Genomic DNA, 16566 nt, shown 5'->3' with positions numbered 1-16566 from the left:
TCAAGCTAGTATCCAAGTTTAAGCATGAGCTGTGATTTTGGTATGCATGAAACAATTCAAATTCATAAAATTAGATGTACTTGGCAAGCAATGATTTCAACTCTCTGTAATGAGCCACTGTCCTTACATGAATCTGGAGGCAGTAAGGATATATGACTCAAGAGCTCACTGCTAGAAAGTGTCTCCCATTTCTAGAATTATCAGTATCAGCATATTGCAGTGCTATACTTCTATACAAGACAGTGAGTAGGTTGAAGAGAAAACATCAGAGATTAACATAAATAAAGTATTTCAATAACATAGTAGAAGATCTTCAGCTGCTGTGGAACGCTAATTCTCTTAAAGTCAGGACTGGCCAATGTAGGGTCTCCCATTCCTAAATCTGGTGACAATGTTCACACCAAGGTTTTACTATTCTGTCTCCAGAAGTGCTCATAAATGGATACATAAGGCAGTCAAACTTATGTAATACCTTCCCCTAATATTCTCTCAGCCTCCAGCTTCATACATATCTGGGGATTTCCTAAGTCTCTTGTGGCTTGTTCATTTAGCAACTCAAAATCCTCTCTCTTTGAGTTAATCACTGAATTTTTCCTTGAATCAGTGTCCACTGTTGCACCCACAATACACCTTAAGAAGGAATTACACAGATCTGCTATCTGTTGTGTTAAACAGCTCTCCTTGCTTCATATGATGACAGGTAGTTCGTGGAATGAAAGAGATACTGAAAAAAATTGGTTCCAAACCATAATTTCTATCCAAATTCTGCTAAATCAGCAATTTTTTTCAGCATCTTCATTGTGACCCCTGTGTCCTAGCGATTTTTTGTTTTCCCCAGGTCAGAACTGTCCCTTTTCCCCCTGACTTGCTTGACTTTGATGAAGAATTTTGCTAAAAACGTTTTGGAAATACAAACAGACTATATCAATTAGATCCCATTTTTCTGCAAGGATCTGTAAGTCAGGATTTCCTTCAGCAGTTTCTCAAAAATCTGGCATTTTAGCATGCTTGGTAGCTACCTCCTTTATTACAGTTTCTGCTAATTTGCCCAGCGTTGTCATGATTACAGGCTTGTGATTCCCCAGATCTCCCTGGAACCTTTTTTAAAGTATTGATATTACACCCATTCTTTGAATTGGAGGACATTTTAAGTAGTTAATATGCTTACATATCACCATTAGTCACTCAACTACTTGATTTGAGGTGTGTAAGACCTCCTAGGTGACTGCCACTTGGTTTTTGCAATAGGTTACTGGTCACCTGGAGCTGAAGTTAACTAGTGTAATAGTATTATCTGCCCTCACTGGCTCTCTGACTCTGCCAGAACAGAGTAGTCCCTGTCACCAGCTTCCTAAGGGATATCCTTACCACTAGATGGATGTATCTCAGTGTGATGATGTGCCCCTCTTCCTCTTCTAATGATGCTTCTGGAATTAATCATCCTCTGCAAGCCTCCCCATCTTCTTTCTGGGAAGATGCACTGAAAAATAGATGGAAGAAATCTTGAATGCTGCACCTTTCTCCGCAGCCAGCCTTCTACCCTGTGCTGTGCCATAGTCAGTTCCTTTTGAAGGTGTCATCTGCTTCAGAATTAGGTTGAGCTAAGAAGTCAAGTACAGTCAGGAGTGTGGGATCTATTGTTTCAACCTTTTTGCAAAATGGGGTGGATTCAGAGTTTTGCATCTGGGAAATGCTTGATTTTTCTTTAATGAATCTGCAACTCTAATCTCACCATGGGATCTGAAGACTAAGCAGGATCAAATAGTATTTACTTCTCTACCTCGTCCTGCTGTCAGAAATGTGCCACATAATGCTCTGACAGATCAACTGAAGACAAAGAAGAAAAGGGATGAAACAGAAGCTATTTACAGATGCTTAACTTTGGTGCTGTCACCTTCATACATGGCAGAAATGTCACCTTCTCCTACACACATTGGAGAATGCTCCCTACAACAGCTGTGGTCTGTCAGTGACGAAAGCCAGAGTTTGTGGTAGGATGTGAAAGTGTGAATATTGGCCACAATCAGCCTTGGGAATGTTTTCCTGCTGCAGCAGGCATGCTTTCTGCCCAGAAGCTGAATGACTTTCTGGTGCTCTTCCAGCTGACACTAGCTTTAGATTTGGCCAACTATTCTATCAGAATGGTATATTTGATCTGGGTTTCTGTTTCCCCCAAAATGTTATAGACCTTTACAGTAGATTGTGTACCTTGACTATTACTCATTCTTTTTTCTTTAGGCATAGGTTGTGCATATTGTTATGCCAGTACAGCAAGGTTGCATAACAACATGCAGAGACTAAAGATGTTAATTCCTTTTTTTTTTTTTCCCAATAGATTCTTTTTAGGTCATTTTATTCCTCATTCAAAATTCAATCCTTTTCCCACAGTTCTGTGTCACTGCTAGCATTTGGTAAAATCACTTCTATAATGAATTGGAATTGAGATCTATTAGGGTGACCAGTGGCTTAATGGCTCAACTGTAACTACTCCTTGAATCAGCTCCTGGGTAATAAGCGAAGCAAGAATAGCTCCTTATCTTGTGTGCTGCACTACCTGAGGTTCCTGCAGGCAACCATTATTACCTGCTACTTCATACACTGTTTGGCCAGATAATGTCTTGCAATTAGGCCTTAAGAGTGAGCAATGGAAAGCTCTCCATAAAAGCTGATTATATTGGAGCCCAGCAGCACATCCCTACCACCATTCTCTGAGATTTATTGCCTTTTTGATGTCTCACTGTTGCTTCTCAAATCCAGAGGCAAGCTGTTTATGCAGACTGCTGCAGTCCAAATCTTCAGCAGTGGTACTCTGGTATTGCTGCACTGAAGCCAAGGTCAGTATGGACTATGTGCTTCTCACTTATATCCCTTCATATTCCATAATGTTAGCTGTATCCTGTTGGTACTTTTCCGTTTCTTTTATTGTCACACGCATTTTCAGCTGGTATAAATGGGATGTTGACATTTACTCAATGGATCCATTGTTGGAATCAGGCTTGCTTCATTGTTTTTGCATAGATGATGAAATGTTTATGGAGACTGCGGGAGCACAAACATAGAAATCCTTGAAAGTTTGGTGAATGTCAATACAGTTTGTGAATAAATCTTTACTGACCTTTATGGTTGCACTACAATGCATGGAAGGGTTGGACAGATTAAAATAGTCCCAACAGTAGCACCATATCCTGAGTAGATATAAACTGATTTGCTTGTGCAGAGCAGCAAACAAGTACAGCTGGCTCATGAGGACAGCACTGCAAGTGTGGATTTAACCAATTATTCTGGGATGCAGAATCTATAAGGAAATTTTCAGCCTTCCTGCATTTTGAAGATGGCATCCATATGTGGTCAAGGAGCCTTCTCTTCACTTCCCAGAGCTGCTGTGGTTTGGAAGGGAGTAAAACACTATTCTCTAGCTTTGTATTTAGACAAGCAACAGTGATCTCCCTGAGCCTGGCTACGCAGTGCTCTCTCTCCAAGGGCACACTACACACTACTCTGCAAGCAGAGGCAAGGTCATTTTGCCCACATGCCAGACCAATCAGGAGTTATAATGTATAAGACTGTTTAGCACTGAGCATGAACTAATAAGCCCTAATGAGACTTCTGCTCAACTTGGAGCACACACAAAATATGCTTGTAAAATATCACGTAGATACTTTTTCAGAGACAGTACAAAAACCTCCCTTGAGAGCTCTTTGGCCTTCATTACTTGGTTTGGCACCATTTAACAGGCTGTGCTTTGCCTTTGCGGTCCATGTTAAAAGCCATAAAAGCAAAGAAAGGTGACCATGAAAGGTAAAATAGTCTTGCACCCTTCCACAGGCAGGTGTTTTTTTGGGGTTGTTATGCCTAAACTGTGGTCAATTTAGTCCAAAAGGTATTTGGTTTTTTCATCTCAGGCAGGTGCAAAATTACAGGATATGTCATTTGTTGATAAATTATATCATGCTAAACCATGTCATGTGAGTCAAAAGGGTAAGGAAAATTGTAGTAGAGGTAAGACAAATGAAATACGTTGGTGGAGCATGACTTTTCTTTCTTCTTTGAGTTTACAGTATTCAGTAGATTTCAATCTTTTTTCAATATCTAAAATTTTTCTTCTTTAACCCATCAGTGAACCATATCCCAGCATCATCACAAGGGTGGCAGCAGCCAGAAGAGCCTTTCTGAGTGAAAGACACGCAATCTGTCAGGGTGGGCAGGCTAAGACAAATCTGTTAGCACTTTCTTTTCCTACGCAGGTCAGAGTCTTCTGGTACACTGGCCAGATTTCAATTTGGGTAGCTTTACATCTGTTGGGACTTCAACTGTGGCTTGTAAAGTTTGTTTGAGTCCTTCAAAAAGCAAGTAAGTCCTATGTAAATGTCAGGTATGATGAAGGAATTTGAGACCTTGATGGGATGTGAGGGAGAACCACAGTGCGTTTCTGTCCTTCCCCTTTCTCGCCCTTATGGATGCCAGTGAGTTTCTGCAGGCAGCAGTGATACTTCTCCATTGCCAGATCATAGCTGGATGTGCAGAGAACAGTGCAAATGCCAAACGTGGCGGCAGCTGGGCCAGGGGTAGGTCAGCAGTCCTATGCGTGTGTTTGCAATGCAGGGCCCATAAGCACAGCTTCCTGTCTTGGGCACATCACTACGGGGATATACTTGTGCACAAACCTCCACCTCCCTGGGATTTCCGCTCTGCACCTCGGTGAATCTACCCACCACCAGGCTGCAGATGTGCCATTAGTTTCCCTGACATCATCGGTAAAATGATGTTAGAGGTCTTTCTGTGCTATAGAAGTGGGGACAAAAATGGGCATTAGAACTGCGAGGCAGTTGAGAATATGGTAATGAGGACTACTATAAAGCACCTGAGAGAGATGGGCAAGCTTCTTTTTCATCATCTGCAGAATCTCATTAGTCTGCCTGCCATTCCTTTCTTTGCCTTAAGAGCAATGTCAGGACCTTATTCTTCTCCTCCTTTTGCAGCGAACTGTGACTGACCTGCTCCCTCTGTGCTGAGAACACTGGCAGGCAGATCAAGTATTGGAGGCTCCTCTTTGTCACCTTCCATGCAATAACCTGCTTCCTGGCAGAAAAAGTGTCAAAGGAAAATTATTCCAAGGAGTAATATATCACTGGACAGTCTTACAGCACTAATTCAAGCTTGCTGAAGCAACTTGGAGCTGCTCCATTTTATTTTCCAGAGCTCCAGCTGCATAAAGACTTAGACATGCCCAGCTTTCCTTTCAATGCTCATTTGCTTACTTTTAAGTGCATGTGTCATTTTTCATTATTGTATATGCTAAGGGGCAGATCCTGAATTTTTTAGTCATGTTTGGCAGAACCTTGTTCCATAAATAATCCTATTAACTCCAGTGGATCTGTTTCTGGAAAACAGTACTGTTCAGCAGCAGCCGAGGAGTCCCAGCAGGAAGCGCAGGGAAGAGTGGAAGAGGAAAATGGCTGCCGGAGATCGGAACAATATTTATGTTTTAATGTAGCTCCATATCAGTCATTGAATGGAATAAAATATTTTTTTTACTTTGATGTAAAAGCTTCAGCGAAAGTAGGCAAAACCTCAAATGCTCCTTCACAGACACTTTAAAATGAATGTGCAATATTCATTCTCACTGTATAGTGCTAAAAAAAAACTCGGTGACTCTTTGGCTCCTAATTGTCACCTCAGGCAGCTTATTTAGCCTACCTGTCATGAAGGTAAGAAATATACAACACACTGTAACTCTTGCAAAGTAAATGAGTCACTTTTTTTAGCCTTCCTCTCTCAATATTAATAACCCACACTAATTGCACAATGCTTCTTTTTTTTTCTTTTCTCCTTTTTCTTCAATCTGCTACAGGGATTAGTTAGTTACTTGCATCTTCTTTAGAGATCTTAACAAGTGTTAATTTGTCATTCTTACCTTTTCTTTTTTTTTTCTTTTTTTTCTTTCTTTTTTTTTTAAGTGTCAGAATGAAATTAATTTCCCAGAAGGATATTTAGTGTCTTTCATGTATCAATCACAGCTGAGTTCTTCCTTTTCTCATGCAGAGATGGTTCCTCCTAAGCTGTATGAGGTCAAGAAAAGAGAAGATACAGTTTTACGCATTGCAGAGTATCTTGATAGTGTTTAGGGACCTATGGTATGCTGTAAAGATATTTCCAGTTCAGACCTCTTTAATGTATTTTAATGCTGGAAATGCTCATCCAATCTAATGGCTCTGGCCAAACAACAGGTAGCTAGCGCTGTCTATGGGCCAATTGTAAGTACTAGAAGAATTAAACAAGTTTTGTCTTTGCAGCTATCTCTGAATTTCAGTCTTTGAAATTCCTCGTGTATGCTCTACCAGGCAGCTCTCTTTCTTTAATATAAGATGATAATTATGGCATGTTGTGGAGGCATCATTAAAGTTTCTTTAATTCACTTTATGTCATAATAAATTGTACTTGAACGAATTAATAGCCTCTTGAATTTCAATGAGTAAGAAGTTCAGGTTTGTTGCTAAACTGCGTAGCTTCCTGAATGGCAGGCTCATGAACTTTGAAATTGTGGACAGGGAGTATTGCCAACCTATTTTTTTCGTGCTGATGAACATTTCTCCTTTATTTATGGATTGAAGACTAATAGCTGAGTAGTATACTGTAACCATGCTCAAAAGCAACCAGACCAAGTCCCTGAACAATCTAGTTTGACCTCACACTGGTCCTGTAAACCTCCATGGAATGAGACAGCATGACCTGTCTAGCAGTCTGTGCCACTGCTTGACTGTCCTTAAGATGAAAAATTATCTTCTTGTAGCCATCCTGAATGTCACTTGTTTCAACTTATTTCTGTTATGTTTTCTTCTCCCACCCTGCACTTTGCAATCAGCCTGGTCGACTTCTTGATCATCATCCTATCTGTGCTGGGAACTGTTTTTCTGAGTCCACAGACCATCACTTCATAGGTACTGGGGCTACTGTTAGGTCCCCACAGGCCATCCCTTCCCTAGGTTGAACAAACCCTGGTCTTTCAGCTTCAGCTTACAAAATACTCCTGCCCTGACCATCTTGGTGGCTTACCCTGAACTCCCTCAGTTAAATGATGTCTTTCTTCTGCTGGGCATCCCAGAATGGATGCTGTGCTGACAATGTAGTCTAAGAAGTCCTGAATAAAGGGGAATAATCACTTCTCTCAATTTTCTGGCATATCTGCTCCCTGAGCAGGCAGTGCACACCCTGCCTCGCTGGAAGGAGCTTGTCCTCCACAGATTTGGGTCTTTGGATTTGTCCCTGTTGGATTTTATGAGGTTCTACTGCTGCCAGTGTGAACAGTGTATGGTTATTGATGTCTGTAGGCAGGTCTCCTTGACTCTACAGTTAGGCAAAGTTTCTCCTGCCTCACATCTCTGACCTTCAGATACCCTTTTCTGGCTGGGAAAGGCATCAGGAAAGAATAAATGATGCAAACTGCAATTCTAGGCAGGCTTTGGTGTCTCTCCTGCATTATTTTGGTCTAGTCAAACCCACTCATGGACAGTGCAAAGAAAGAGTACTTCTATAACTGTGCTTCTACAGACATGTGACAGAAACCTAGCAGATGGGCCGCATCTTTTATTATCAACTGGGGATGAACAGACCTGAACCCGAGGAGCAGTACTAGATGGAATGGCAAAGATTATTCTCTGACTTCACCGTTCTCTCTTGCATATGTCTCCTGTGGTCTGAAAATACATGAGGGGATATATCCTCAGATTGCCTCAGAAAAATCAGATAGATAAAGGGCCGAGTGGGAGCTTGTCAGCCATCAAAGCCATAAAAGTATTGGGGCAGAGTGAAATAAAGTCGAAATTCCCCTGCACAAGCACACGCTCACTGCTGAGAAATGTCAGCAGACACATTAGAAGTGTCCAAGACCCTTCTGTGCTGGGCAGTGTCCTTCCTGTGCTAAATAGACAGGCAGGACCATTTACATCAGTTCCTAATTAGTTTTTAAGGAGGGGGAGGTGGCTAAGGGAGGGAAGCAAGACACACAGTACACTTGGTTATTGCTGCTCCATACTCTGCAGAGGTGTGATTTAATAAGAGGACAACAAATCACAGCCAAGTTTTGAAGTCAAGAGTCAGGCAGTCACAGGAAATCTGTGTGAGCATAATTCCATAAAACTTCTAATCCTCTCCTTACACTAGTGTGCGTTGTCTTCCCAAGTCAATGCACTCCCTCTGGTGGCAAATTTACTTTCTCAGTTTCAATCTTTTTTTGGAGTTAAGGTTGCATATGAGCAGATGGCTAAAAAAAAAGAGAACAAGAAGCTACTGCTTTTATTAGGCTACTTTGTTGTTTTATATTCTCGACACTGAGGGCACAGATAAAGCCTATCCATTCAAATGTGTTTAAAAATAATCCTCACATGTGGAAAAAGAGGAAGCTAAAAATATTCTGTTCAGAAAGGCTATTTCTGGAAAGAGCCTAAACCATTATATTTTTATCAGGTAAATGGTCTGTTGGCCTCAGTGATCTGCTGTTTTAAAACCCATGTTGGTCATTCATAAAAGGTAAATCAATGATGTGTTGAAGTCCGTCTTAGTAATTTCCTCTAATTTCCTCATAGGTGTCTATCTGTTCCATCTCACACTGCAAGCTTTTCTGAATAGAAAACACCTTTTGCTGCTCATACCATGGTAGTCAGGATAATAGATGCCACTGCTGCCTGTAAAGCTATAGGGAGAAACTATGTGATGGAAATCATCAAGAGAACAAGAAATCTCCACTCTGACAGATAAACTTTTTTTAATGTGTTTTCTTATGTCATCTGTTCATACAAATGATTTATTTGCCTACTCATTTTTAGAGAATGCTTATTGTTAAACAAAGCCAGCATTCAAGTGGTATTCGGTAATTAAACACTATTCTAGGCTAGGAAACATCAGTAGAAACAGTATTTACTTAATTAGCTGTCATGTTGTGCTTCAAAAGACAGAAACAAAAGTAGATGCTCCTGTGAACTTACTTTCCTGTAGGTTGATGCACTCCATCATCTGGTGAGCTTCCTGCCTTAAGAAAAAGAGCTCTTCCCACACCTCCAACACCTGGATTTAGATGCTGAGCTGACCACATCTGCACTGTAGTGGAAGGACTTAGAGTTGTATTTGGAGCAAGTTTATTGAGGGCAAGAGATAGAGAGCTGGGATGGCTCATTTTAATTTTCACTGTAACCTCACTAATCTGGGTGACAGCGTGGCCTGGGACAGGCACTACTGCTTGGGCAGAGGATGGGGTCCATATAACCCTTTTGTTCCTCTGGCTTAGTGCTCACAGAATGAGACCAAAGCTAATTTTAGAGTCCACTGTTGATGTTAGAGGCCAGTCCTATCAACCAGGCTCTATTACTATTGTCATACAAAAAAAGAACCCTTGGTGACTATATGACCTTGAATTAACTGTCTGTCCCAGATGCCATCTAATTACATAGTCTGTAATGTCATCATTGAATATCTGTCATAATTCACTTAATTGCATGTCTGTTGCTACAGTACTTCAATTTGGGGAAATTTCTGTTTTCTTACTCAGGAAAACAGTTTGCACTCTCAAGACCAATTTGCCAGCTGGAGCATAGTTCTTCTGCAAATGGATGCAAAGATAAGGCTCTTGTAAATATCTGAAAACACCATCATCTCTGCATTTACACATTCAACAGTAAGAATCTCAAAGACAGTGCATCACAGCCATCTCCATGAGATAGGTCCTTGCTCCTGGCACACCATGCTCTGAAATTGTCAGTGTGTGTAGGTGGGGTAGGTGGGAGTTTGCCACCTTCATTGCTTTCGAGAAGCTAATGAGGAAGAAGTATGAAACCCTGTGATGGCACAAAGATGTGGGACATACTTAGGAGTAGCTTTAAGTTACCGTCATGGATCATCTGCAACAGGTTGTTTGGGTTTTCAGGCATGGTTGTAGCTGCAACCATGGTGCTCAAGAACTTGTGAATGCAACCTCCCCAGAAGGAGACCAGGAGGTGGTTTTTTCCCCCTCTTTTACATGGATGTTCTTCCTGAGAGGAGATGACTGTGCTCCTGAACTGGTACTGAGAGGATCATCATCCTATTAATCCATCCAGGAGACTGTAATGATGTGGCTGTGTGCCATTTGACAGTAGTGTAGAGAAATTAGGAGAGACGCTTCCAGGTGAAAACACTAATAAACACCAGAGGCTATTCTATAAGACCTTGGATCATACATATTAAACAACTCAGAGATCCTTCTGAATCTTCATTTATCCTCAGATAGTTTTAGTGTGGTCTTGAATTAGTGCTCGCTCTGCTATGAATGAAATGTCAGTTCAGTTTAGCATACTAGTCTGGTTTTATTGAATGTAATGATAACTACATATTTCCTTCGAATTCTTATCTCCACAGTACTAAAAGAGAAACTTCTGGTCTGAGTGGGAGATTTTTATTACTTAATAATTGTCATCTCATTCTTAACTGTTGTAAATGAAAGTGAAGCGATATGTACTGTACTGATAAAATGGCCTCTCCAAACAAATATGGGAAGGAGCCTACCTCCATCCAATTTTTATTCATTAGGCTCATGATTTGCTACTGAGCCTGACCTGATGTTTTAGAAAATCTATGTTTACTAGTTGTATTAAATTACAGTATACTTATTATAGCTTTGGAAGTCACTAATAATTGCAAAGATCTTGTAGCCACAGTGATATTTTTGATCTCCTCGCTTTTGCATGTGGAAAAAATGAAAAAAAAATTTTTATCATCTGAAAAAAATTTTGTGGTTTGATATACAAACCACAAAGTTAATCAAATTGCAATGTCTTCATATCAGTGAAAATTATTTTTCTGAGAATGTTACCACTTTTTAAATTATGTGATAAATATTACTCTCCATTTCATCAGTATAACATGACCGTTTATATTGATATACTTCAGGATGAAGAGATATGACTTTAATTCCTCTGTAACTAAATATTCTTGTGCTATGTATGTTCTTCAAGCTTTACCTTTTTTATTTTGGGGGGGATTTTCCAGCCTGCTTTTAGACAACAACTGTAGAAGCTAGAGACTTCTAATGAAAAGACAAAACCCCAAAAGCCTCAAATGAGTTGTTTTCCTGGCATTTGTTTAAATCCTGAAGTAATGGACTTAAATCCTTGCAATGGGCTACAGCAAAATTTTACTAAATGGGAATTTGTTTGATCATAGGGTGCAATTCTGTATTTTATATCCATTTGAGTATGAAGGCAACTGAAGATTTACATATTTCAGAAGATCATGTAGGTATAAAATCTTTCAAAGGAAAGGGCATAGAGAGATATGAGGAAAAAAGTCACTAATGTTTTAGAAATTTTTCTTTTTCTGGCAGTCACTGTCATGAGCAAAATGGGCTGTGTTTTACACAGGCAATTAAAGGAATACTATTACAATTCATTATAAGCTTACCATTGTTAGAAAGAGATTGTCATGATTTTTTCTTACCCTTTTTTTTTGTTTGAACATTGCTCTTCTCATCTTAAGTAAGCTTAAATGACTGGAGGGGGGGGGAAATAACAAATATTTGGTTGATATTTGGTAAAATTGAGATAGCTTTTAAGGTAACCTAAAGAATTACTTTAATTATTTTTTAAATCTTAATTAGCTCCCTTCAGAAACATCTACATTATGAGGCTTATTTTAAAGGTGAGAAGGATGGAATCTTTTGGTCAGCACACTTCAGAGAAAAGATGATATCTTCTGTCTCATTACATATGTTTATGCTTTTTGATTATGGAAGAAGAAAACAAAACCAGACATTACAAAAAAAAAAAAAAACACAACACCACCAAGCTAACAACAGATTTTAACAAGATTAAGAAATCCTTCCAGGCAACATGAAGAATTAAATGTAAGTCAAGTTCAGCAGAATCACCTGTGGCTCCCTCACTTACTTAAAATGCACATGGTTTATACGGGGCTGTGTATCTGAAACAGCTATTTACAGTTTAAAAGAAAAACAAACAAACAAAACCATCAAACCAAACAAAAAACCCCCCACCATTATCTCAAAATGCTCACTTCAGGCATCTTGTAGAGAAACCCTGGTTCCAGACAATAGTCTGGTGCAGCGTGACTCAGTGACAGCAAAGAGTTCACAAGGTCCCTTCCTCAAGGATTAATATTTGTAACAATATCTTTTAGCTCAGTCAAATAGAAAACAAAGAAAATAAGAACTCAAGGAGTCTTTAGAATTCAACATCCAGGCCTCGAAGCTGTTTTGCTCCTGTTGTGTTACAAATAGTCATTTGGCATATTTCTGGGATTTCTTTTCCAGATGATGAAATTAGTTTGCCAGTCCACAGGGACTGTTGGGAATGTGACATTTTCTTCTGTTTGTGTTCCTATAAAGATGCCAAAGGAAAAAGAAGATGAATCAGCAAGTGCATGAAGAATAATCACAGCTGAAAAAAAGGCATGCTATTTAGCTCTGGTTTGAGGATTGTAGAGCTTTTAACCTATCAAATAGATTATATGCCATATAAAAAAATAACACATTTCTTTTGCCTAAGAGAAATACAAAAGCAGGGGCTCTTGGGTCTGTGAAGGGGAGCATAACTAGGGTGTTTCTCCTTCAGGCACAAAAGGGTCTGGACTGTATAAAATAAAAATGTCTTGTTGTCCCTTTTGGTGTTACGAAAAAATACATGCAGCTGAGGAGGACGGACCTTTTCCCGAGGCAGATATCCACTGCATTAAAAGAACCCAGGTTAGTACAGCTGGGCCCCATGATTTCAACACCACTCTAAATATAAAATACTTGTGTCATGGAAGATCAGCATTGCTCATCTCTATTCCTACTCTTAAGGCCATAAGGAATCTGGGGTCGTGAAGTGAAACTTGCTGAGGAGTCATCCCCCAAGAGCCACATGGTTTGTCCCAGCTTTTGAGGCGGATCTTCTATCCAGGGAGTTGGTCTGGGAGGTCTCTGTGTTCCTCCCTTTGATATGAAGGAGACGGACACAGATGTGAAGGCAGAGATGTCTTCAGTCCTTGCCTGCTTGCTGTTTTTCCTGGTGGGCTGCCTGGGATGCCAACACCACGCCTGTCGCTGCATGGGAAGGGTCTTCATTTGTCAGGAAAGCAAGGTGGTCCATGTTCCCCGGGACATCCCTGCCAACACCACCGAACTGTAAGTAGGGAAAGGGGATGGTTCTGAGCAGCAGCCTTGTTGCCAGCTCACAAAACAAACTGCTGCTTGGCAAGCCAAAGTTCAGGTTTATAGGGAGTATCTTGGGAGATTTAATGCTGGATGCTTGCAAAGCAAAGCCCTTCCTTCAACATTCACTTAAGTACATCCTAAAGCTCCTCTCCATTTCTCTGATCATGCTCATTTTAAGATCTCTGTTAAGGAACAATATAGCACATTATAATGTGAAGTGCAGACTAAATACTGAACAAGCTTCCTTGGTGCTGTGACACTGATTTGAAGCATTAAGTCTAAGCTCTCTTTACAGCTCGCTTTAGCGTTGTCGGAACGTGTAGTATAACTTGTCTGCCCTAAACAACTTGATGATGAGCATTTGTGTTTGTACTGCAGGAGCTTTCCAAAGGTTTGTGCTCATTTGCCAAGAAGAAACGTAATGTTTTCTTTTTGAAATCAGAAAGGCGTTGCAGAGAGCAATCCTCCTCCATCAGCTGTAGGGAGTACAATGTAGGGAGAACAATGTGAAGATACTGTACCGAGTTACTCAAGAATGGGGTTTATCTATCTTAAAGTTGCTCTTTGTTTTTCATAAAGTAGTGTGAGCAATAGTGTATGGCAGCTGTGTAAGTAGCGCAGGCGAGCAAACATGTTTACACAAAGGCAAATATGTAATGGTGCAAGCAACTGTTTTCATTTTAATTTTTTTTTTAAACAAATTATATCACCTCTTCCCTACACCCACAGCTGTCTTACATTGTTATGACCTAAAACAAAAACAAAAGGATAGTCCTGAGTAAAACCTTTAATTTATGTTGAGTGGCAAGTTTGGAACAAGGATACAATGAAGAATGATATGTCACTAGTTGGAAAAATATACCCCGTCTCAATTTTACACACTGTGATATGTCCTTGGTTACTATGCCACAGTTTTCCTAGGGCAGAAGTTTTGTTTTCTACAGAAGGAGGAGTTGTTATGTTCACTGAGTAAGCAGACTGCGGAGAAAACTTGAGAGAAATGTCTGAATTAACCACAAAAGGTCAGTAAAAGTTTAAATCATTCTCACAACTAGAGGGAAAAATAATCCATCTGTGATGTAGGTCATCTAAATCCTGAGTGAACTGTGCTCCAGGCATGTACTGCTAATTTTGTTTAATTTTTCTTTGATTGTGTCTTTAGATTACACAGTTAAGGTCTGCCTTCTAGGGATTAAGCAAAAGCGTTGTTTTTATTAATTCTGCAAAAAAGTAGAATATCACTGAAAAGCACCTGTTAGTAAAATGGGGTTTGTTCTCTCCTTGTTAATTCTCAAGGGTTTGTTGAGGATACTAATTTGTGGGTTCCTCAGCACAAGTATGTATTCTCTGAAACAGGCAGACATTAGTGTGACTGAAGACAGGGAACAAATCCTTTCTTCTGGCAGCACTGTGCCAATATTGGAGTTAGAATCTCTGGACTTGGCTGTCTTCTAACTTTCTCTCTCACAAAATAAACCAGCTTTTGGTTCCTCAGGAAGCAATTCTGATTCCATTCAATCAGTGTAGCCCTAGGACTGATTTCAGCATGGCTTAAAAATTTGAAAACTGCCTAGAGTTGCTTTGAATATACCAAAACTTAGAATTAGTAAAGCCAGATACATTACCTGAACAGCTAAGTGACAGATAAATATTGGATTTTTCCTTTAGGATCAAAGTGGAACTCTAGAAAAGTGTTTTCCTCTGCATCTCTCCGTTGAGTGCCCAGTGGGGTAATTCAGGTTACTAAAATAAGTTTTACTGCTCCAGATGACATTGCAGGTGCACTCTTGGTGACAGAAAAAGCTTGCTTTATATTTCCTGAAAAGGCCTCAATGACTGAAAAGGGTTTAAAAATCAATATAGCAAATTGAGCATAGAAGGCCACAGTGTCTAAGAACCTTCTACAGGGCAAAAGCAGAGACTTCTTGCTACGTACAGCTCCTGCAAGGTACTTTTTTCACTTAAGAGATCACTTTGGAAGTGTTGAATCAGTCTGGTTCTGTTTGATGTAAAGAAGAGCGGTTTCTTCAGTACACTTAGAGCTCCTCACCTTCCCTTACATGGCCTTGATAGCTCTCCTAAGTTACGTTAGAGTCCTTCCCTAGTGCCTTTAAAATGTTGAATAACATACTGGTGAATACTTTGGACCGAGAACAGAAGCCTGATAAGCCTCAAGCACTTGTTGTGTTTCTATTTCACTACAGCTGTTTCTGAAGTAGGGACACTGGCATGTGGCAGCCAACTCTCTCACTTAGTAGGAAAACTCAGGATAAAGGTAAAAATATGATCCTCATTAACCATTATCTGTTTGACATTGGTGATTTTTTAATTGTTGTTATTATTATTTTTTAGTGTTTGAGGGTTGATCACTGGCACGTGCTGCTGTGATGGGTTTCTTTATGATTGGTTTCCCACCAGTGAGAGCTTACACTCCACAGTAAACAAGAGCTCTGCAGTGTGGTACATGAGACAGGGTTTTCATCCTGGTTGGATTAGCATCTGCCTTAGCAAAGTTATTGCAAAGGGGAAGGCTGGAAGCCTCTTACAGTGAGTGATTTCGTTTTGTACTTACCATGTGGAAACAGAGCAGGAATCAGAATCCACAGGGTTTCATTACTCTTCTTGCTGCTGCATCTACTTTTTCACTTACAGGCCAGAATCTCATGAGAGGATAGTTACAGCTTGGTTTGTACATTGCTTTTTGCAGATTTGCAAGCATTCTGCAGCTGGCATGTTCTGAATGTTTGCAGAGGAGTCTGTGGTTATTAGCTGGTTTGCTTTTGTTCTATTTTTGCCTGGATAGAAGAATTTTTGGGGTTTTTTTAATAGACACCAAAATGCCTAAGAGAATTGGAGTCAATCCATTAGAAACCAGAGGCCGAAAGTTCAGATGGGAAATGTCTGTGTCAAAGTACAAACTGTTAATTGCCTCTGGGGAAGAGGGGAGGGAGTGACTCAGTAGTAACAAAAGGCAGTTTGCTCCTTGAAGATTTATACCAGTTTTAAAATGTAGTGTCAAGCTTTGTAATCCATCATCAGTATTCACTAAGATTTCATTTAGTTATTAGAGGTCTTGCTTTGACATAGTAATGGAAGCAAAAAACTTATTCTCAGAAGGGTTCCTTCTTAAGATTTAACAAAATACTTTCAGCAGAAATATTTGAGTATCATCAAGTAACGTGATAACAGGAAATGACCTCAAGTTGGGCTAGGGGCAGTTTGGACTGAATATTAGGAAAAACTTCTTCACTGAAAGGGTGGTCAGGCACTGGAATAGGCTGCCCAGGGAAGTGGTGGAATCACCATCCCTGTAAGTGTTCAAAAGACACGTGGATGTGGCACTTGGGGACATAATTTAGTGGTGAACATGATGGTGCTGGATTAGT

At 40.0% G+C, this 16566-nt stretch overlaps 1 protein-coding gene across 5 annotated transcripts in view; it reads left to right on the top strand.

Annotated features, from left to right (window-relative positions):
- FSHR (follicle stimulating hormone receptor) overlaps positions 1-16566 on the top strand; it is a 163990-nt gene that overhangs the window by 65808 nt on the left and 81616 nt on the right. For 2 of the 5 annotated variants that reach the window (XM_050316698.1, XM_050316697.1), the window contains exon 1: positions 12966-13150. The exons of 2 other annotated variants lie outside the window; for them this stretch is intronic. In XM_050316698.1, the coding sequence (XP_050172655.1) occupies positions 12966-13150 (185 nt within the window). Of the gene's footprint in view, positions 1-12965; positions 13151-16566 lie in introns of those variants that run through there. One more of the 5 variants, XM_050316700.1, reaches the window with a different exon arrangement.

The sequence above is a fragment of the Myiozetetes cayanensis genome, unplaced genomic scaffold (genome assembly GCF_022539395.1).
Source record: "Myiozetetes cayanensis isolate MyiCay16 unplaced genomic scaffold, myiCay2020 scf2-11, whole genome shotgun sequence".
Classification (NCBI taxonomy): Eukaryota; Metazoa; Chordata; class Aves; order Passeriformes; family Tyrannidae; genus Myiozetetes; species Myiozetetes cayanensis.
Note: the sequence above shows the minus strand (reverse complement) of the source record. Positions and strands in the feature narration are given on the sequence as shown.